The sequence below is a fragment of the Anser anser genome, assembly GCF_964211835.1.
Source record: "Anser anser genome assembly, chromosome: 28".
Taxonomy (NCBI): domain Eukaryota; kingdom Metazoa; phylum Chordata; class Aves; order Anseriformes; family Anatidae; genus Anser; species Anser anser.
The window spans coordinates 1,895,833-1,917,355 of NC_139749.1; the positions used below are offsets into that span (position 1 = coordinate 1,895,833).

Genomic DNA, 21,523 nt, shown 5'->3' on the forward strand with positions numbered 1-21,523 from the left:
TGCAATACTGTGCCGATGGCAGCGCTATGGAGTGCCTGGAGCAGAATGGGTTGAGGTGCACCCACCATTCTTAAGTCCTGTTCATGCTCCCAGAGGTATAGTTACTTTCTGTTCCTGTTTTCCTTTGTCCTTCTTTAATTTATTCCTATTTTCCTCCTAATATTTTAAATGAAATATGTCTTTAGCTTACTTCTGGGAAATTTTTACAAGTTGAGGTTGTAAGCAGGTGAGCCATGTGCCTGCCTCCAGCATAAGGTGGAAGTTCTTAAACTTCACAATAATCATAGAATCATACAATCTCAGAATCATAGAATGGCTTGGGTTGGAAGGGACCTCAAAGATCATCTAGTTATGTTGAAGGAATTTTGAAGATGATATATGAACTATTATCTGGGACAGAGCACTCTCCTGGTATTGCTGCCCTACTTTCAGTTCTGCAGCTCTTGTGGAAATACACATTGGACAGGGCTGTAGCTCAAGAAAAAAAACAAACAAACCAGCCAGCTGCGGTAGAGGTACATGCTCCCGAGTCTGGATTTTCATGTGAATCACAGGTGAACTCCAGGCTTCCTTCCCATGTCCCCATACAGGTCATGCCCATCTCACCCAGCAATTACATTTTCTTCTCACATAAAAGGCAAGAATGTGTCAGCACAGGGATGGCATTGTGGGATTAGACATCAGGCACAACTGATTTTGGGTGATGCTCTCCTGACTCACCGGGATCCCTCAAACTGGCCTATTTGTGTCTGTGCTTCAGTATCACAATGTACAGAATGAACCTATAAATACTTCGCTGCAATGTTTTATTTAGGCTGTAGTTAGGTGATGCCTTTAGAAACCTTTGGTCACATGTGGCAGTAAATCTATCGTCATATTGAAGAGACCAGATGGTAAAATAAAAGAGGTGAGTCAGCTGCCGGGAAGCAAGGGCAGCGAATAAAAGCGGCTGTGGTCAGGGGACAGCAGAGCCCCTGTGCTCCTGCAGTGCCTCACCACTGCAGCCTCTATAAAGGTCTCCTCTTTCAGCCCCTTCCCTTCAGCTTGGCTTTACTTCTCCCACCGTACCCCTGTTCAGTAAGGTATGTGATTAGACTGATGATCTGGATCATTTATGGAAAGCTATTTATAGATTGTAGCTCTGTTTTTACCCGCTACGTCTTGACTTGGCTCTGCCTAAATCTAAACAATTTGTTTAAATAGTTCAGGTGAGAGATACTTTATAAGGAATATTCCTTTTTTTTTTTCTTTTTTTTTTTTTCTTCACTGATGAATCACATTTAATTATTAAAAATGATGATAAAAAGGTTTCTGGACTAAGCTCTTATATAGTGTCTAATATGTCATCCAGAAGATAATATCACATAGACAAAGATAAAACAAGGACAAAAAGAAGTCCCAATTTACTGTAGGAAAGCCCTCTATCCCTGGTTAACCCTGCTTATCTCTAAGTGTAGTAGAGAAAGAAATGCTGTGGAAAGAGATTTCCTTGCATCCAGCACCAGGTGACCTTTCCAGCCGGAGTACCCAGGGCCTGAAATGGTGTTCTCCCCTGGGGGCATCCTTCGTCAGTTTGAACTCAACCTGGTAGGAGGTGGTGGGCTCCTGGCTGGGCATGCAGCTGGAGGCAGCCATGAGCTCCATGGGATCCTATAGCTGTGGTTCATGCTGAGAAACGTGGTCTGGGAGCACTCCTCCTCGCCTCTCCCTATTCTGATGTTTGCCTTGGGTTTAACATGCTTGTTGCAACCCATTTCTTGTACCCTTTTTTCTGCTGGATGGCTCAAGCCCATGTCCAGAAAATGTCCCCTGCAGAGGTTGCTCTTGGCACAGGTGCCATTGCAGCAGGAGGGAGGTGAGGACGATTTCTTGTTGAATTTACGCAATCTGCTTTCCGGCTCCTCTTCCCAGCCATGTGAGCTGAGATAATAAAACTGCAGCTAAGGTGAGATTTGCTGTCTCTGTTCCTTGGGCTCTTCCCTAAACGAATGACACAACCTGCAGCACTGCAGCTTAGCTGGGCACGTAGGTGAGAACTTGGACTGCTTTAAAAGAACTAAGATAAGAGATTTTATCTCCCCTTCCCTCAAAGGCTTTCAGTTAGGCCCAGACCCAGCCCGGACCCTCCTGTCTGGTTTGGTTTCCACGTCCTGCGTGCTGTAGGGTAGGTTTGGCATGGGGAGACAGGTACCTGGTGGCTGGAGGATGGGGACAGTTGGTGGCACCATGCAATGACCTCCTGCCAGTCCAGGGCTGCACGTCTCTGACCCTTCCATCTGCAATCATGTCCCTCATATACGGGAACCATGCGCCTCATTATTTTAATTAACAGTTATTATAAAACAAGTGCTAATAATAAGTTTCTTGTTTCTTTCAAAGACTCAGTGCAAACCCTTCACTAATTAAATATCTAGTGCATTACACACCATACTGCTCTCATCCCACGGAGGCATGAATTTCGGCAGCAATCTGCCTCTGTGCTGGTGCACGCTGGGGATAGTGCAATGGGAAACACAGCTGCTGATTTTTAAGGACATCTCTCCATTTGATATTCTTTTATTTATTTATTTTTTCTTCTACATCTGCTAGGAAAGCTCAGCACTTTTCTGGTTTCTGCTGAGAAAAAGTTTTTTTTTCTTTTTTTATTCTTTTTTATTCATCCCCCCCCCCCCCCCCCCATTTTTTTTTCCATTAACCAATATTTCATCTAGGCAATATGGGCCCTTGCTGGCATTTTCAAAGAAGGTAAAGTTATCTTGCACAAAATATCTGTCTAACCCCATGTTCCATACCTAGCATAGGTCAGAAGGAAGATTAAGTATAATGGGGTCCTCCCTCTCCTTATGCCCTTTTGTTTATGGTCATCAGCGACTTTCAGGCTTCCTAGATGGAGTCTGCTTTTGTGCTTGGCAGCCACGTACGGAGGACTCGGTATTGCAAACCCGAGGCTTTGCTTTTAGGCTTTGCTCTTTCAAAACTTGCCAAGAGTCTGAGCCGCAGGGCCTGGCATCGCAGATCCCAGGGTGACCTTAACCTCCAGCTCCAGACAGTTTTGTCCAACCCAGTGCCTGGATCTGCCTGGCAGGTGCTGAAGGTTTGGGGATCGGAGCTGTGGCATATCGCTGCTGCCTGGGGAGTGCTGTGGGAAGGGGGGGAGCTGTCTGCAGGCTGTGAAAGGCAGCTCTCATTCATAAAGGTGAGCTTGGAAATGATGCTAAAAGCGGAAATGTTGGAAACACACCAGGACACCATCAAGTTTTGTGAGCTTTAGGTTTTAATATCACATCTTTGCTACTGGAGACAGAAGCAGGAAATGAATGGATTCAAATACTTGCTCGCGAGAGGGCAAATCACATTTCGGACGTGCTAACACCACGTCGCAGGAGCAGGAGAGGCACATTGCGCTGGAGGGAAGGGGCAAGACCTGCCCAAGCTCAGGGCTGCACCCTGCGGAGGCGAGGGGCGAGCGCAGCCCTGCAGCCGGCTGACCGTTGCTGCATCCTCGGCCCTTCACTTCTGTTGCTGTGGGGGCCACTGCACTGGCTGCTTGATCTGCTGCTGCTGCTGCTGGCAGGGGACGGGTGCCACCGGCCCCTGCCCGGGCACAGTGACCACGGGGCCCTGGGGCTGCAGGACCACCACTGGCGTCACATCCTGCACGGCGCTCACTTCGTGGCAGACGACCTCCTCGGAGCCGTGGCAGGAGGAGCTGCCGCTGTGGCAGGAGGAGCTCTCGTTGCTGTGGCAGCCTCTGTCTCCACGGGAGCACATTTTTTGATCGGTGCGGGGAGCCTAGGGAGGAGAAAACCCTTGTAGTTAGATGCACAAAGCTTTCCACGCCCTGCTTTGCATTCAGATTTCCTCAGTGTGTTTACGATCTTGCTGGGGCTCTGCAGGGTTTGCCCACCCACCCATCCTGCTTCCTCACCTTGGGACATCGTTCCCACATCACTGGCACCAGAAAAATGCCCTCACCATGGCCCCAGTCTCCATTTCTGCCCGGCTCCACATTTCATTTCCCTGCTCTCCCTTGCTGCATCCCACTCGTGCAAGATGTCCTGGGAGAAGCTGTGCAAGGGAGGAGCGGATGCGCTGCCCGCTGTCAGTCTATGCTGGAGCACAGGGGTCTGAAAAATTGGGCTCCTGGGCACAGTCAGTGAATTTGCAGCTGGGACTGCTGGTATTGGAGCAGCAGCAAAATACACTTTCAAAGCCAGTTTCCCAAAATGAAGAAACTCCTGTGCCTTCCTCCCTCCTTCTGCCCTCCTCACCCTCTGTTCCCTGCACACCCACAGCTCATTGCTGCCTGACTTCCTAGGGCATGAGGAATATCCCGTGGGCATATCTGACCCCCTTCAGAGGGACCAAGCCCCTGGAGCTGAGGTTTCAGCAGTTCAGAAGATCCAGAGGCTCTTCAGGCTGCTTCCTCTCCTAGGTTAAATCTGCCTTCTCAGTTATTTCCTAAATGTCTTTAAGGACAGCTTAATACCTACAGCTCCTGAAGATTTACATATTCTAAAACAGTTAGGTAAAGGAATCAGGCTTGTAAGAGCAATTAGAGTCCCCGGCTGAACCTGAAGGTTTCTTCTGAAAAATCAGCCTGCCATCTCTCATTCATTCCCACATCCCCTTTACTCTTTTATTTTCAGTTTGTCCTTCAAATACTAGAAATCATGAGCACTGAAGCAACCCAAATACATTCACACCTGATATTTCTGCTTCTTAGCATCGGCAGTCTGGAGACCAGTTTTGATGGAGCAAATTGCTCCCGCCAGGGAGGCAGAACTTGGCTGGCCATAATCCCAGCACCTGCAGACTGAGCCCTCTCTGTAAGAGCATAGCTCATCTAATTTCAGCAGATTTTCCTGGGAATGCAATGTTAGCCATGCAGCAACAACTTACCTTGGCTGGGAAGTCTGCGAAGAGAGAGTGGATCTGAGTGAATGAGCTGCTCTCCCATCCGAGAACTTTTATATGGTTCCTAGCTCTCTTCCTGAAAATGCAATAACCCCTGGGGAAAAATGACCAACGTATTTACAAAACAGCCCCACCCCTAATTATCCACCACCTTCAAAAGCTTATTCAACCTGGTTCCTTTGACTGACTTGTCATATGGTAGATTGTCTTCCTTGTGTTACACAGCTTTAATTGCCACCCTGCCCCACACGGGTTGTAATGCACGAAGAGTGAAAACCGTGTGGGTGGCTTGGCTGTCTCACCATCATGCCCGGATGAGTTTTATATTGCAAAATGGATGGCAAAGGTGGCGTTTTTTGGGTTTCTGCCCTGCTGAAACCTCTCGCCCTAAGTCTGGCGGGGAGGAGAGGTCACAACACCTGTCTGTGGTGCCTCTCAGCTCTCTTGGCAGGGTCGTGCATGGTGGACAAGAGCCACCACTATCCAGCCATAAGTAATGGCAAGCTATTAGAAAGTTCCCACCACACATCCTCTATAAGCATCTCTTAAGGTGCCTTCACCTGTACGACATCTGGAGGTGCCAGCAAGCGGTGTGGGTCAGGAGCCAAGGGCCCCTCTTGACCCCTTCTCTCTCAGCCAGTGTCATTTTCTGTAGCAATAAAACACGGTTAATGAAGATGGAGGCATGGGGAGTGCACTGAGATCTACAACTGGAAAGTGCCCTGTCAGAGCCAGGCAGAAAAAATGCTGGCCACTTTTGGAAGCCTTGGCTTGTACCTGTGAATTCCCCCAACATGCCGTGTGGTTTCTCTACTTGTCTTCCTCCCCTCATGTCTGATGTTTATAGCCATTTCACTGACATTGACACACTTACCACTAATATTCATTGCTGACATTTTTCCTCGCCAATGCTGAAAAACATCAAAGAGAATCACTCTTTTAAAATGACCTTTTTTTGAACATTTAAATTTTTTTTTTGTCACCTCTACCTGAAGTGGCCGCTGCCTGTGACAGGAAACACACGCCTACAGCTGCCGATGGGGCAAACCTTGCTCGTGAGTAAGCTGTGAGGAAAGCACTGAGGGCAGGGACCATGACCCTGCACCCGATGCCCGGCTCGAGCTTCCCCCGCGGTGCAAAGCAGCGGGCTGCTGCATGCCCGGCTCCGCTGCAATCGTCTGTGCAACCACCGCTTTGTATGTCACAGACACTTACTCAGCTCCTGGCCCAGGGCTGAGCTGCAACAGCCCTGATTTCTCCTTTTCCCTCCCATTAGACTGTGCCATTCCTGCAGTGCTCGCTCAGTGTTTTTGCTTGTTTTGCATCTTAGCTCCTTCTGCAGACGAAGGAGTTGTGAGGTTTTGGTGGGCAGAGACTGACGGAGCTTCTGAAGCAGAGGGCTGCCTCCCACATGCTATCTCTAAAGCAATTTCTTTAGTTTCTATCCAGAGGCATCAGTCCACGGCTTTCATCAAGATGCCAGATCCATGTTTACCGTTTGCCGTGCCTGTTTACAAACAGAAGCAGAGGGGCTTTGGCAGGCACCAACACGCTCAGGGACGCTATCACGGACCTGTAGCCAGGAAAAGCAAATCTCTCTTCCCTCATTGTGATTAGAGCGGGGAGGAAACGTGCGAGTGCAAACGCGCGAGTGTGCTTGCCCGCTCTTTCACCCAGCCTCCGCATCACCCAGCTTCATGATGGAGGGATAAGCCCCGCATGTTGGCATGCAAAGCGCAGCAGCCCCAGGGATGCAGGGATCCAAAGAGATGCAGCCCTGGGCCCAGCAGCATTGTGCTCAAACTCTGGGTGCAAAAGCATCCTCCTCTGCTGGGTCTGCTTTATTATTATATCATCTAGCCTGGTTAGCGCCTAAGCTTGTGCTGTGCTTGTTGAGATGAGCCTCTAAGAACGAGCTGGGTGGGACAGTGAATAACAGGTCTAAATTTCAATTATTTAATTTTTGGGGGGTGGTGCTATTGGATTTTTATTTTTTATTTTTGTCAGTTAGTTGAATAGCCAAAAAGTTTTTGATTACTCCAGGTTTTACTGTGTCTTCTGGAAGTCTTTCAGAAGTTGTTTGAGCTTTCTGAGTTCTTCACTACCTTTGATCCTACCAGATGAAGCAGGGAAAATAATAGAAATCAATAACGAAGAGGTAGATTTTAGAAATATAAGTAGATGCAAATAAGTGATAAGGATGACTAATTTTAGAATGGAATTTATTATGGCTGGTGACAAAATGTTGTGTAATGTTCCCTGCACTACAGGTCTCCAGTCTTACAACATTTTGCAGCAAGAAGATACCTGTCATGGCACTGAACACAGGGCTGGAGCTCAGGGGATTTGGGTTTTTGTAAGGTGTGGTGTTTTACGAACATCAGGGCAAAGTTTTCTGGTTATTTATGGAGGCAAAAGGTTTAAAATCCTCACAGGTGAGTGAAAGAAGCAATGGTAAAAAATATTTTACAGTGGAATTGTAAATTTAAGTGAGCATGGATCTATGGGTGTTTTTTCCTCTGTTACCAACATGTGGAGGAGTCCAAAAACCCAGAGAACAATCCTGAAACTTGTAACTTTTGGCAAATACCAAGTCACAAGCAGGACCTGGCACTCGAGCCTCCCCCGCACTGCCCCATCAGCACAGAGGAACCATCTTCTACCTCCACGTAATTTAGGGCCTGATCCTATCAAAAAATGTCATGAAGCAGGTTGCTGCGAGGAAGGAAACCAGCTTGTTTGAGTTGCCTCATGCTGCTGGTGCAAGCAAACGTTTACGTGCTCCAGCTTACGACATCTCTTGCAATCTCGCTGGGACGGGAGCCTGCCGTGTAATTGTTTCCAAGTAAACAGCCTTGCACTCCCAAGGTCACGCTGTAAATAATAATCAGGCGGAAATCACCTGGGCGTTTTGCATATCTGCTTAACATAGCTTGTAGGGTCTGGCCTCTGCTCCCCTGCCGAGGCTCAGCAGGGCAGAGCAGTTCCTCTTGGTGGGGAAAGCATCAGGGGGAGCTCCAGCATCTGCAAGAGCCAAATGGAGCAGCTTCTCCTGCTGGTGAAAGCTGTGCATTTTACTTGTACTAAAGTTAAATTACATTTAGGTCTAGTCGTAAAACATATGTCATATATAGGGGAAAGTAAATCTTCAAGTAGACTGTTTGGGTATCTGCCTGTGCTTTGAATGAAGGAGCCAGAAATTAAAGAAACCATCCTGATACTGAAGTTCCCACAGACAATGAGGTTTTATTTCCCAATCCATGCAAAAAAGCAGATGGAGGAAGGAATCTTTTCCCACCACCAAAGCATGAAGCCCTTTTCCCAGTGGTGCTCCCAACAGCATTAAAAGCGCAGCCTGATGCGAGGAATTCAAAGCTCCCGGTCCATTGGAAAAGCCTCAGCGTGGCACATCCAGGGCACGTCTGCGTGAGCAAGGGTGGCTGCTGGCTCCTTCATTTCTTCTGGCTGGGGGGCCAGTGGCAGCTCTGCTTGCTCTGTTGGGTCTCAATGTCGGGAATGACCACGGGGCACTTCTGCTGAATGGCCTGGGAGGACCCAGCACCTCCAGAGCTTAGCTCTGGGCTGGAGAATTCCCCGCTGCCGTAGCCCGATGCTCCGCTAGAGAACCCCAATTCCCCACTGCTCCCACCCGCGGTTAAAGCCTTTTCTCTGTGGCATGCATTGCCTCCATAGCTGGAGCCTCTTCCCGCACTGATGCCCAAATTCCCAGTGTAGCAGCTGGATCCTCCACCACCCTCTGAGCTGCCAACCATTCTCCGTCCCGCGTCCTCGATGCCGTATCCTGCTCCCCGCCGGGTGCTGTAGGCTGGGACTGTCCCCCCTGCGGAGCTCCAGCCGGAAGTCCCCCCGCTGTCACCACTGCTTATGATAACAGCCCCATCCCCGCCACAGCTGTACCCTGCTGCAATGCTGCAGGTGGAGGATGCTGGCATGGCCGGGCAGGGTGAAGCTTCCCGGCTGCAGGTGACGGAGCCGTCCCCGCCAAAGAAGAAGGATCCCCGTCCCTCGATGCTCGAGGAGCACCCGTGGCATCCTCCATAGTGCGAGGGGATGTCATTATTGTAGCCCCTGTTCTGGCGGGAGCATCTCCCTCGGAGACAGTGAAAAATCTGAAAGAGGAAAAAGAAAAACTTCACTGCCTCATTTTGCTTCAGGTTTGCACCCTGGCAGCAGGGAGACTGCAGGCGGTGCGGTCAGAAAGGTGTTTCCAGGGCCTGGGGCAATGCCAGGACACTGCTCAGCTGATCTTCAAATACAAGAGCATTTTGACTTTTGCTGGGATAGCTTTTCTGTTTCTAAACTCTAGGCTGTCTTTCTGGAGAATCAGAATCTGAAATATATTCTTTTAACATCTAATCCAACATCCACCATCCCTGGAGGTCTTTAAAAGACGTTTAGATGTAGAGCTTAGGGATATGGTTTAGTGGAGTACTTAGTGTTAGGTCGGAGGTTGGACTCGATGATCTTGAGGTCTCTTCCAACCTAGAGAAATCTGTGAATCTGTGAATCTGTGTAATAACCATGACGGTTCCCCCCACTCATCTTCATGATGAGCTGGAAAGACAGCATGGATTATCTTTGCTTCTGTTTATAAAGTGCTGCAAGAGCAGGGGATCAAGATTTCCATGTGAGGCGACGTTGCCGTCTGTATTTTTGCAGCCGTTGCTTAGTGTCCCCAGGGGGCTTTAGATAAGGTGAGCAGCCCAGCCATGGGAGACTTCCCACGTAACCACTAGGAAGTACAACGTAGGCTTGTTATTAAATAATATAAAAAGTATCTCTCAAACGTTGAAAGCTGCAAAGACTGCCAGTTACCCTGTGCTGATCCCGCTAGAGACTCAGCTGTGTTTTCAGCCTGCTTGAGCTTGCAGTCCAGTGACCTGACTTTACTTTGCTTCCCAGTGGTCCAAGGGAGAGTGTAATAAAGCCTGTGCCATAGGAGGAAACCATACAGACACCAAGAACTTTGCTAGGGGTGCTCAGGCAGCATGGGTTGAGATCTCAAATGGAGCTATCTATCTCCCATGAATATGCAATCATAAAGATGAAGAAAAAGCAGACTTACCCCCGTCAGCCATTGGAAACACATTTAGAAGATTAAAGTTGACTGAATGAAGAGCTTTAACACACGGGAACTTTTATATGGCGTTTAGCATATATGGGAAGTGAGACACCCTAAGGAATGGCAAGGATTTATTTACCAATCAAACACTGATTTCAGTGTTTGCTTTGACTCATGACAACTGATCAATATCTTTCCCTCGCGCTGCTCACTGTGCTGCATGCGGCGGTAATTGCTACTTCTGCCTAATGATCCTATTTTCTGCTTAATGACCCTATTCCTGTGCTCTTGCCCAAAGCGAGGAGAACGGCTCCTGTCCCCAGCGAGGCAGAAACACTGGGGGAGGTGGGTGGCAGCGTGGGTGCAGGGAAATGCTGAGAATGAGAACTTGGTGAGCGTGGGGCAGATGGTGGTGGTGCCTGGGTCCAGCTTCAGCATCGCTGCCGAGGCGGATGTGATAGAGGGGTACTCGGAGAGGGGAAGGCGTGGGGATGCTTTCATCCAGGGCTGCACCCAGCACCCTCCAACATCTTACTGGTGGTTCTGTAGGGGAATTTTCTGAACCAGGAGCTTGTCCAAAGCAAAGCGCCTGGCTTGGGTATTTGGTGAGGATGCTACAGATGCTCTGGGAAAGCTTATGGACCCTGGAGAGAATTGCAAAAGTGTAAATGTCCTAACACTTAAATCCTCTGTGGCAGGATTACCCTTCAAATGAAGGAGTAACCTGCCAGGTGCCTTCCTTCTGCGTTCACCCCTGCTGTGCCCTTCCTCTGGCTTGGGAAGACCACCGAGTACCAGGGCCTCCAGGGAGGCTGCTCCATCTGGCCTCAGGGGGCTGCGCAGGGGCCATGCTGGTGGTGCTGCCTGACCCTTGGTGCCCCAGCTCGGCTCTTGCTGGCAGGACTGGGTCTGCTCAGCCCCAAGCTATTTTCCCCTAGGGATGCTGAATCCCAGCTTTGGCTCAAGGCCACATCTACCAGGCTGTAAGCAGTGCGAAGGGGTGTTGCTGCTGTCCTCGGTATTGCATTTAGTAGCAGGTTTCCAGAGCTTGGGCAAGGAGGGATTAAGGCCTGGAGGCGTGCTGTGGTGTGTTCGGCGGCCTAAGGGATGTGCTGCTGGCTTTATTTCCCTCTGCCTGGCCCAGGGCTGGCTCAGCCAGCACAGAGGCTCACCTCTGCACAGAACCCCTCCAAGCTTTGGGAGCAATGGGGAAGAGCAAGGACATGGACATCGGCATGGCGTTATCAGCCACTCTGGGTGGTGACAGCTGCTAACATGGCTCATCACTGGTGTTTGAACTTCAGGAGCAAGCCTGAGGAGCTCAGCCTCATCCTCCCACAGCTCTGCATTGCTCTGGGGGCATCCTCACATGCTGCAGTCCTGGGGGAGCCTAGGGGCTGGAATGGCTGTGAGGGGGAAGCACCCTACAGAGGTGTTGCAGGGACACTGGGAGATGTGCATGATTGGTGTTTTAGGCAGTGCAGTTGCTCTGTTTTGGAGCCCAGGGGAAACGAAAGTTGCAACAGACTCCTGGGCTGTGAGCTGGGTGGCTTTAGTGCTCACTTTGTGGCAAAGCACTGCTGAACTGACCATCTCCTCCACAGAAAGGAGGCATACAGCTCCTCAGATATTATCCTAGCTGCAAAGAAAATGAGGAGCTGGTTGAGAATACAAGAAAAAAGAAACTGCAAACTAAGTATGCTTTGTGATATGATTACATTTATTAGCTGTTTGAAAAAGCAGAAGTGTCTGATCAAAGACGTTCCAACGCCAGCAGCAGGGCAAAAGGCTGATGATCCTGGAGTTCACGGCGTGGGGAGGCAGCACCAAGGGGTGAGAGGAGAAGAGGACACGCTGAGAGGAAGCTGGAAACCAGCCAGGCGTGGGAGGGAAAGCGGTGCCGTGGCAGAGGCAGGGCTGTTGGTGCTGAGCGCTGAGCTGCCAGGGCTGTTACTTGTGGCTGGGGGGCCAGGGGCAGGCCTGCTTGGTCTGATGGCCCTGGGTACTGGGAATGACAATGGGGCATTTCTGCTGCATGGCCTGGGACGAACCTCCACTGCCCCCGCCAGAGCCCCCACTGCAGCAGCATCCAGAGGAGCCACCTCCTCCACCTCCGGAGCTCACAATGATCTTCTGGCCAGATCCTCCACTGCTGCTGCTGGATCCTCCTCCCATGCTGTAGCCTGAGGAGCCTCCACCACAGCATCCAGAGGATCCACCGCTGCTGCTTCCACCTCCAACAATTATGATCTTGCCTCCTGAGGAGCCACCACTGCTGGATCCTCCACCGCAGCACCCAGAGGACCCTCCACTGCTTCCACCTCCAATTATGCTCTTTGATCCACCGCTGCTGTATCCTCCTCCCATGCCATAGCCTGAGGAGCCCCCACTGCAGCATCCAGAGGATCCTCCACTGCTGCTTCCACCTCCTACAATTATGATCTTGCCTCCTGATGATCCACCACTGCTGGATCCACCACCACAGCACCCAGAGGAACCACCACTGCCTCCACCTCCAATAATGCTCTTTGATCCTGATGACCCACCGCTGCTGTATCCTCCTCCCATGCCGTAACCTGAGGAGCCCCCACCGCAGCACCCAGAGGATCCTCCACTGCTTCCACCTCCGATAATGCTCTTTGATCCTGATGACCCACCGCTGCTGTATCCTCCTCCCATGCCGTAGCTGGATCCTCCACCGCAGCACCCAGAGGATCCACCGCTGCTGCTTCCACCTCCTACAACTATGATCTTGCCACCCGAAGCCCCTCCACTGCTGGATCCACCACCGCAGCACCCAGAGGACCCTCCACTGCTTCCACCTCCAATTATACTCTTTGATCCTGAAGAGCCACCACTGCTGTATCCTCCTCCCATGCCAGAGCCAGAGGAGCCTCCACCACAGCACCCGGAGGAGCCACCGCTGCTGCTTCCACCTCCTACAACTATGATCTTGCCTCCTGATGACCCACCACTGCTGGATCCACCACCACAGCACCCAGAGGACCCTCCGCTGCCTCCACCTCCAATAATGCTCTTTGATCCTGAAGACCCACCACTGCTATATCCTCCTCCCATGCCAGAGCTGGAGCCTCCACCACAGCACCCAGAGGATCCACCACTGCTGCTTCCACCTCCGACAATTATGATCTTGCCTCCTGAGGAGCCACCACTGCTGGATCCACCACCGCAGCACCCAGAGGACCCTCCGCTGCCTCCACCTCCAATAACGCTCTTTGATCCCGAAGAGCCACCGCTGCTGTATCCTCCTCCCATGCCGTAGCCTGAGGAGCCTCCACCACAGCAGGAGCCCCCTCCTCCACCGCCGGAGCTCACAATGACCTGGGCAGAGCCCCCGCTGCCACCCCCGCAGCAAGAGGAGCCCTGTGCCTGGTAACTGGAGGAGCTGCCCCCGTGGCAGCACGAGCCCCCGCTGTGGCACCCCCCGGACTGGGAGGACGTCTCATGGCAGCCTCCGGAGCTCTGTCGGGAGCACATCTTTGAGCAGCGACCCTGCAAGGAACAGAGCTGTTATTCAGGAGCCCCTCAGAGATGCTGCTGAGGTATCATGGCAAACCCGAATTCTTGCATTATCCCATCTGCCCCATCTTCTCCGGTCCTACTGCAATGTCAGCTTCATAAAGCCCCTCTCCCTTGAGAGACAGCAGGGAAGACCTGAATTGAGAACCACCCATGGTCTGTCCCTCTGATCACTCATGTACAGAAAAACGCCGCACACAGGAACATGGAGAACATCCCCAGAGATTTGTGTGCTTGCTCGGACAAGCTCAGACCTGGCAGTCTGTGAAAAGCTTAGTCCCACTGGAAATCCTTCTGGATTTACAGGCTGCTAAAACCCGCGGTTATCTAAAACCCAGCCATGGCTGAGTACCCTGAGGGTGCCAGGTACAGCCCCTTCTGTAAGGGAGGCAGTCCTGCAGGCACACCGCAAAGGTTTTGGAGAATTGAAGTTGAGCTGGAATGGTTCCCCTGTTCAAAATGTGCTCCAAGACCGCAGGTAGAGCGACCTCTCTGAGAAAGGCTTGGGAAAGTTCCCGTGTCAAGGGGCTTACCTTCCGTGCAGCTGGAAACGCGTGCAAGGCTCGGAGGTAGGCGAGTGAGGAGCCGTCGGATATGTTAGCTTTTATATTGAACCAACGGGGCTCTTAAGGGAAGTGAGACACCCTAAGGAATGCTGATAGATTTATTTACTGAGCCTGGCTTCACCTGCCTCCTTTGACTCACTTGCTGCAGATAGGTGATACAGAGGTGATCAATGATGTACCAATTACGTTTTGAACCCTAGTTGCTATTTTTACTTAATGATTAACTTCCGGGAGCCTTGCTCTGAAATGTTGGGGGTCAATATCTCCTGGGGGTCTGACCCCCAGGACTGACAGGGGGCTCCCCACTCCCTTTCCTCTTGGCTGCAGCCTCTTGGGTGCTCAGCAGAGAGTGGAGGCAGAGCGGATGCTGAGGGATGGAGGCTGCAGCAAGGCAGGGCTAGGTGGAAGGATGAGGGCAAAGGATGTGCTGGAGCAGAGTCCCAAGGGACCTGGGGAAGGTCTGTGCTCAGCTCTGGCTTCCCAGGTGCCCTGATCACTGGGCTGAGTGATCAGGGCCAGTAAGGTCTTGAAATATTTCCGTCTGCAAAAGCTCATTTGAAGGCCATCAAGACCCTACCCTTGGAAATGCACAGCACATTGAGTGTTTCCTCTGTCTCAGGTGATCTTCTGGAGGTGATGCTTTGCTGGCCAGCCCCCCTGCAGCTGAGGTTAGGGGGACATCTGTGTGTTTTGCTGTGAAATGTGCCTTTCTGGAGAATGACACTTTGTCAGCACGGAAACTGCAGCGCGGGCTGCCGTGCTTTGTAGCACCTTCATCCTTCCACTGCGTCATGCATGCTTGGAGGCTGACAACAGCATCCACCCTGACAGAGATGGAGTAGAGGAAGGTATAATTGGGTGGTTTTATCTGAGAGGATGCATGACGGTGGCAACAGGTTGCCCAGCCCTTTCACGATGAACATAGTTTTGGGCACACATGCAGCTCCAGTGGCATAGGGACAGGACCATCAGCCTTGTCTCCAGGCAAGGGGATGCAGGGGGCTTCTTGTGTTTTGCTTTGGACTCCCTCCAGTAGCTTAAGCCCTGCTTCAGTCACCAAAGGGAAAGCTAAGGTCTCACAGCAACTTTGGCTCTCAGCCGTGAAGTGTGGGTGTCACGCTACAGAGCATCACAACACCTTGATCCCTGGATTTAACTTGTAGGGACTTGCACAGAGGGGCACCCAGGATTTGTGGCTCATCAGGACCCAGGCTGCAAGGGAAAGCTGTGGAGGTTTTTGGCAGGGGTGGCAAGAAGTGTTCCTGCAAGCACCGCGCCACCTGTGTGCACGCAGACCCCGTGCAAGGGCTGGAAACACAGAGCCTGTGACACGTGCACACGTGTGCTGCTCAGCCTACGTGGAGGAAGAGTGTGGCTGGAACCACTGCTGCGGGAGGGGTGCCCATCAAGCCCCCCTGGTTAAAGAGCTGTTATGATACTTATGTTGGGTAAAGGCCAGGTGGGATACAAAAGGTTTCATGGGGAGACTGACCCAAATTTGGGCCACACTGCTCTGCAGTGTCTGGGTCTGGCTAGGATGGAGTTAACTTTCCCTGCAGCAGCCCGTACAGTGCTGTGCTCTGCGCGTGTAGCTAGAACAGCACTGGTATGACAGCAGCGTTGTGTCTGCTGCTGAGCAGTGCTGGCACAGCATCAGGACTCCTACAACCCCACCAGAGCCAGCAGACTGGGGGTGGGCAAGAGGGGAGGAAGGAACATCACCAGGGCAGCTGACCTAAACCAACCAAAGGGATATTCCATACCATACGGTGTCACACTCAGCAATAAAAGGTGGAAAAAGGAAGAAGAGGGGAGGGGTGGGCTCTCATTGTGAAAATGTCTATCCTCCTGAACAGCGGCTACGTGCATTCAGCCTCCGCTTCAAGGACGTGGTCAAGCATCGCTCGTTGGTGGGAAGCAGAGAGTAATTTCTTTCCTCTGCACTTCCGCGCGGCCTTTGCTTGTTTATTTATTTATTTATTTATTTTTCCCTTTTCCCCTTTCTCTTAGTTAAATTATTTAATTAATAATAATTTGCCTTAATAATTATTTTCTCTTTAACTAAATTATCCTTATCTCAACCCATGAGTTCTCTCCTTTTCTTCTTCCACTCCTCTTCCGAGGAGGGGGAGTGAGAGAGTGGTTGTGGCGGAGTTCAGCTGCCCAGCAAGGTAAAACCACCACATGCAGTGTCTGGGTCCTTTTCTGTGCGGTGGACCCGTTGTGCTCAGGACAGGCAGGCAGGTTTCGTTATCCTTCAGTCGTGGCACTGCAAACACCTCAAGGGATGGTGCCTTGGTGTGTGTGTTGGTGGAGAGAGAGAAGAACCTCGGCCAGATCCTGCTGTCCATTACCCCAGCTGCTTTCTTCATGCACAGCAATGCTGACTTGGATGGCATTAGCCACGATGAAGATACCACTGGCATAAGGGGAGCTCTCCAATTTTTCTGCTCACACACAATCTGATAAGTTGTGGCCCTTCAAGCATTTGCATGGCTGATGATCACCTCTGGAAAATTACCCTTACATTCCTAACGTTGTTACCTGCCTATCAGGTGTGTGTGGGAGATGGACACAGAAACCTTTAGCATAAAATTTACTGAACACAAGACCGAATGACATCTATTCCGAAGATGCCTTGCTACTGACTTTAGCACAAATGCTGCTGTATGTTGCCTACCAAAATGCGTGGTTTCCTTGTGATAAAACTTGAGAAATGGAGAACATAATAACCTGGCTGAGTCTTTCCAAAGGATGCTGCTGCCTGCACTGAAATCCCAGCAGCAAAACCCAGAGCTTGTGCTTGGCTTCCTCATCTGGGAAGGGGAAATGGAGATGGAGCTCTTCCCCAGGTTAAGTTACAGCCTTGGTGGGCACTATTAGCAAGACAGACACCAAACTCTCCTTAAGCAACAAGATCTCTCTCAAGCAAGACCTGTTAATACGCATCTGCTCCGGCACTGCAGGCAGATTTCTCAGCTGAATGTGTTTGATGCATTATTCACTATCTGAAAGCAAACAGGGAACTGACAAAGGATAAAAGCGACTTTGCAAAAACAGTTCTTTTTATATGCAGCATTTTTTTTATTTCATGTTACAAAGAAGGGTGACAAAAGTCTTCTGGGAGTTCACAGCACAGCAGTGGTGCATGAGGGGAAGAGAAGAGATGAGGACACGCAGGAAGGAAATGGGCAAGCTTGTAAGACAGAGGCAGGGCTGTTGGTGCTGAGCACCGAGCTGCCAGGGCTGTTACTTGTGGCTGGGGGGCCAGGGGCAGGCCTGCTTGGTCTGATGGCCCTGGGTGCTGGGAATGACAATGGGGCATTTCTGCTGCATGGCCTGGGACGCACCTCCACTGCCCCCGCCAGAGCCCCCACTGCAGCAGCATCCAGAGGAGCCACCTCCTCCACCTCCGGAGCTCACAATGATCTTCTGGCCAGATCCTCCACTGCTGCTGCTGGATCCTCCTCCCATGCTGTAGCCTGAGGAGCCTCCACCACAGCATCCAGAGGATCCACCGCTGCTGCTTCCACCTCCAACAATTATGATCTTGCCTCCTGAGGAGCCACCACTGCTGGATCCTCCACCGCAGCACCCAGAGGAACCACCACTGCTTCCACCTCCAATTATGCTCTTTGATCCACCACTGCTGTATCCTCCTCCCATGCCATAGCCTGAGGAGCCCCCACTGCAGCACCCAGAGGAACCACCACTGCCTCCACCTCCAATAATGCTCTTTGATCCTGAAGAGCCACCGCTGCTGTATCCTCCTCCCATACCATAGCCGGAAGAGCTCTCACCGCAGCATCCAGATGACCCTCCACTGCTCCCACCTCCTACAACTATGATCTTGCCACCTGAAGACCCACCACTGCTGGATCCACCACTGCAACATCCAGAGGAACCACCACTGCCTCCACCTCCGATAATGCTCTTTGATCCTGAAGAGCCACCACTGCTATATCCTCCTCCCATGCCAGAGCCAGAGGAGCCTCCACCGCAGCACCCGGAGGATCCACCGCTGCTGCTTCCACCTCCTACAACTATGATCTTGCCTCCTGATGATCCACCACTGCTGGATCCTCCACCACAGCACCCAGAGGACCCTCCACTGCCTCCACCTCCAATTATGCTCTTTGATCCTGAAGACCCACCACTGCTATATCCTCCTCCCATGCCATAGCTGGAGCCTCCACCACAGCACCCAGAGGATCCACCGCTGCTGCTTCCACCTCCTACAATTATGATCTTGCCTCCTGATGACCCACCACTGCTGGATCCTCCACCGCAGCACCCAGAGGACCCTCCGCTGCCTCCACCTCCAATAATGCTCTTTGATCCCGAAGAGCCACCGCTGCTGTATCCTCCTCCCATGCCGTAGCCTGAGGAGCCTCCACCACAGCAGGAGCCCCCTCCTCCACCGCCGGAGCTCACAATGACCTGGGCAGAGCCCCCGCTGCCACCCCCGCAGCAAGAGGAGCCCTGTGCCTGGTAGCTGGAGGAGCTGCCCCCGTGGCAGCACGAGCCCCCGCTGTGGCACCCCCCGGACTGGGAGGACGTCTCATGGCAGCCTCCGGAGCTCTGTCGGGAGCACATCTTTGAGCAGCAACTCTGCAAGGAAGAGCATGCTTGTTATCCAAAGGAGGCCACTGCTGTCCCACGGACCCCAGGCAGCAGCACCAGTGTGCTACTTCAAGCAGAGCCTCTGGAGTCACAGAATGCCCCTTCCTTTACGTACTTTGTCATCCATCCCTCCCAATCACATGTAAAGCCTTTTGCTGACAGGAGAGCACCAGATTGCTAATCAGCCATTCATTTAGAGTCTTTTATCTCATAGATGTTCCATCTGGATCTCTATCCTCCTGGAACACTATTTCCAGTATTATTGGATGATCCTGCTTCTGCTGATATCCACAAAAAAACTTAAATTCACCAAAGCAACCTTCCTGACCTTCAAGCAACCACCCATCAGGCATACTTCACCAAAGCATTTCTGTTTTGTATGCACAAATATCCGAGTAGCATCGCTCCCTTCAGCAGAAATGGACTTACCCTTCCCTGTTCTGGCAACACAGAGAGCAGAGCAAAGCTGAGCGAATGGAGCACCTGGGAGAGTCAGCAACTTTTATACCGTTTCTAGTTTTCCTAATTGGGATGTGAGGCATCCAGAGGAATGGCGATGGGTGTATTTATGAAACAAACTGTTCTCCATCAGCCCACTTGTCCTGACTCATCAAATCAGATCGATGCCTCTCCGGTGCATCACTTCCTAGGCTACTTGAAGTCTGACCGCGGATAGTCTGGTCGCGTGAGCTCTACCCCGTGGTTGAGGGCGAACGCTGGGGCCATGGGGCTGCAGCTAGAGCCCCCCACCCGCGCTGGGAGAGGCTGATGGGGTGGTGGGTGGCAGCTGAAGTGACCCTGTGTTTATCGTACGTGATGGGCTATGGAGATGCCCAAGGGAAAGGAGAGAGCTGCACTGGGCAGGACTGCAGCCATGGGACAGCAGAGGGGGGCAGAAGGTTCCCCATGCCTGGACTACCCCAGCACACCCGTCCTGCCTGCGCTGTGATGTCCCTTGCAGGAGGGGACGCTGCCCCTTGCAGGAGGGGTGAAGGCATCCAGCCCGGTGCTTGGGCAGGGGGTCCGGGCTCCAGTCCCTGCCTGCCCATTGGTGCAGCTGGCTGGACTCCTCACATCCTGATTGGTGCAGGCTGGATGCTCTGGGCAATGATTGGTGCAGGCTGGATCCCCTGGATGGGGCAGGCAGGGGATGGGGTAGTCCTGTGCCAGCCTGGGGTGTGGTGGTGAGCTGGGTGCGGGGGCTGAAGCTGGGACAGCAACAGGGACACCTCACTGTCACCTCGGCTCCCCAGAACCTCTCACTCCAATATTTACCGTCAAAGGCTATTTTTTCTTTTAAACTTTAACTTGCCAGCCTGCTTGAAGCAGTAGTAAATGGGAGTGGAGAGGCCAAGCTGTCTGCCAGAAGAATTAAATGTTACTGTTTATTTCCATTCCATATTGCAACTGCTAATTGCCAGAATATACCACATCAAAGAAAGCACTTCCCATAGGGAAACTCCCACTGAAGACTCATACCTGGAGCGATGTTTTACTCCTGCATGAATGAGGAGCTCCCTACTTGCTCCAGGCTCAACATCTCTGCCCTTGGAGGTGCTGCCTGCAGTCCTGCCCCTGCTGCTGGCTGTACCAGGGGGTCAAAGCTGGAGCCGGGGCTTGACAGACCCCTCGTTTCTCTCCCAGCAGCTGCTTGGTGCATCTGTGACCACCGAGAGCTCCTTCACTGTGCACGTGCAAGGGGCTCAGCCTCACACCTGTAATGCTGCCTTGCAATCCTTTGTGCTGCAGGGTAAGAGTTTTTTGCATCTTTCCTCTCCTAACTTATCTACACCTTCCTCTGGCATTTCATGGTATCTGGGTGAGGTAGAGAGACTGCTTGCAATATTTAACTTTGTGGGACCTTGTCTGATGGGTCAGGGTCAGGTGTAGTAATCGACATTAAAAGATGACCTGAAATATTTACAGAATCCAAGATCTCTTCTACAGTGGGTTTTCAATGCATTTGTGCTCTGGAGTTTTATTACAACAACATCACCTCAGAAGAAAATCATCATAAGGGAAATAACGCAAAATACATGGTGTAAAACAAAATCCAACCACTCAGACACTGAAGCTCTCTAGAGCGGCAAGTTTTATTATCTTGTGCAAGCGTTAGAAAGTCGAGGCAGAAAATGGACATATCAAACAACCTGCATCAAGGTGCAAGTTACTGATACACACCACCAGAGGTTCTGGTCATCTGGAGAGGTGAAGAGAAATATTCCAATGAAGAGGAGAAAGAAATCACACGAGTATTCTTACATTTAATAGAGAAAGAAATAAATGTGACATGTTTACATTCTGGGCTTTCTTGTTACAAGGTTCTCTTCTAAAGCCACTACTTATGTTTAGTCTGTGGTGGCCAGGAGATTGGTTGGGTCTGCTGCTGAATGGACATACCCCCAGAGCTCGACGAACCACCTCCACCAGCACCTCCTCCAAAAGAAGAGGAACCCTGGCTCTGGCCAGAACCACCTCCTCCAATAATACAGATGGATCCTTGGCTCTGGTGGCCAGAACCACCACCTCCTCCTCCTCCACCTCCACCAATAATGCAGACGGGTCCTTGGCCTTGGTGGCCAGACCCACCTCCTCCACCTCCTCCTCCTCCTCCACCTATGCAGATGGGTCCTTGGCTCTGGTGGCCAGAACCACCTCCTCCTCCTCCTCCTCCTCCTCCTCCTCCACCTATGCAGATGGGTCCTTGGCCTTGGTGGCCAGAACCACCTCCTCCTCCTCCTCCACCAATAATGCAGACAGGTACTTGGCCTTGGTGGCCAGACCCACCTCCTCC

The 21,523-nt window shown here is 51.6% G+C and overlaps 3 protein-coding genes and 2 long non-coding RNA genes across 6 annotated transcripts; all 5 read right to left on the minus strand.

The window, feature by feature from the left end:
• Positions 1–3,256: 3,256 nt before the first annotated feature.
• On the minus strand, positions 3,257–5,011 carry LOC310887656 (uncharacterized protein). Its single transcript, XM_083813805.1, has 2 exons — positions 4,903–5,011; positions 3,257–3,792 (listed from the first exon to the last, which is right to left on the minus strand). The coding sequence occupies exon 2, from the start codon at positions 3,769–3,771 to the stop codon at positions 3,511–3,513; it is 261 nt and encodes an 86-aa protein (XP_083669931.1). The 5' UTR covers positions 3,772–3,792; positions 4,903–5,011; the 3' UTR covers positions 3,257–3,510.
• A 3,127-nt stretch (positions 5,012–8,138) lies between these two features.
• Positions 8,139–10,259, minus strand: LOC310887287. The gene is made up of 2 exons (XR_014575705.1): positions 10,004–10,259; positions 8,139–9,047 (listed from the first exon to the last, which is right to left on the minus strand). It is a non-coding gene; the product is annotated as an uncharacterized lncRNA (long non-coding RNA).
• A 1,438-nt stretch (positions 10,260–11,697) lies between these two features.
• On the minus strand, positions 11,698–14,200 carry LOC310887436 (uncharacterized protein). Its single transcript, XM_083813414.1, has 2 exons — positions 14,074–14,200; positions 11,698–13,513 (listed from the first exon to the last, which is right to left on the minus strand). The coding sequence occupies exon 2, from the start codon at positions 13,496–13,498 to the stop codon at positions 11,951–11,953; it is 1,548 nt and encodes a 515-aa protein (XP_083669540.1). The 5' UTR covers positions 13,499–13,513; positions 14,074–14,200; the 3' UTR covers positions 11,698–11,950.
• Positions 14,201–17,166: 2,966 nt separating this feature from the next.
• Positions 17,167–19,270, minus strand: LOC310887437 (uncharacterized protein). 2 transcript variants are annotated; one of them, XM_083813416.1, is made up of 3 exons: positions 19,159–19,270; positions 17,829–18,717; positions 17,167–17,726 (listed from the first exon to the last, which is right to left on the minus strand). In XM_083813416.1, the coding sequence occupies exons 2-3, from the start codon at positions 18,700–18,702 to the stop codon at positions 17,356–17,358; spliced, it is 1,245 nt and encodes a 414-aa protein (XP_083669542.1). In that variant the 5' UTR covers positions 18,703–18,717; positions 19,159–19,270; the 3' UTR covers positions 17,167–17,355. The 2 variants fall into 2 exon arrangements, with proteins under 2 accessions (XP_083669542.1, XP_083669541.1); XM_083813415.1 differs by having other exon boundaries at positions 17,167–18,717.
• A 1,534-nt stretch (positions 19,271–20,804) lies between these two features.
• Positions 20,805–21,521, minus strand: LOC310887529. The gene is made up of 2 exons (XR_014575743.1): positions 21,457–21,521; positions 20,805–21,384 (listed from the first exon to the last, which is right to left on the minus strand). It is a non-coding gene; the product is annotated as an uncharacterized lncRNA (long non-coding RNA).
• Between the last annotated feature and the right edge of the window lie 2 nt (positions 21,522–21,523).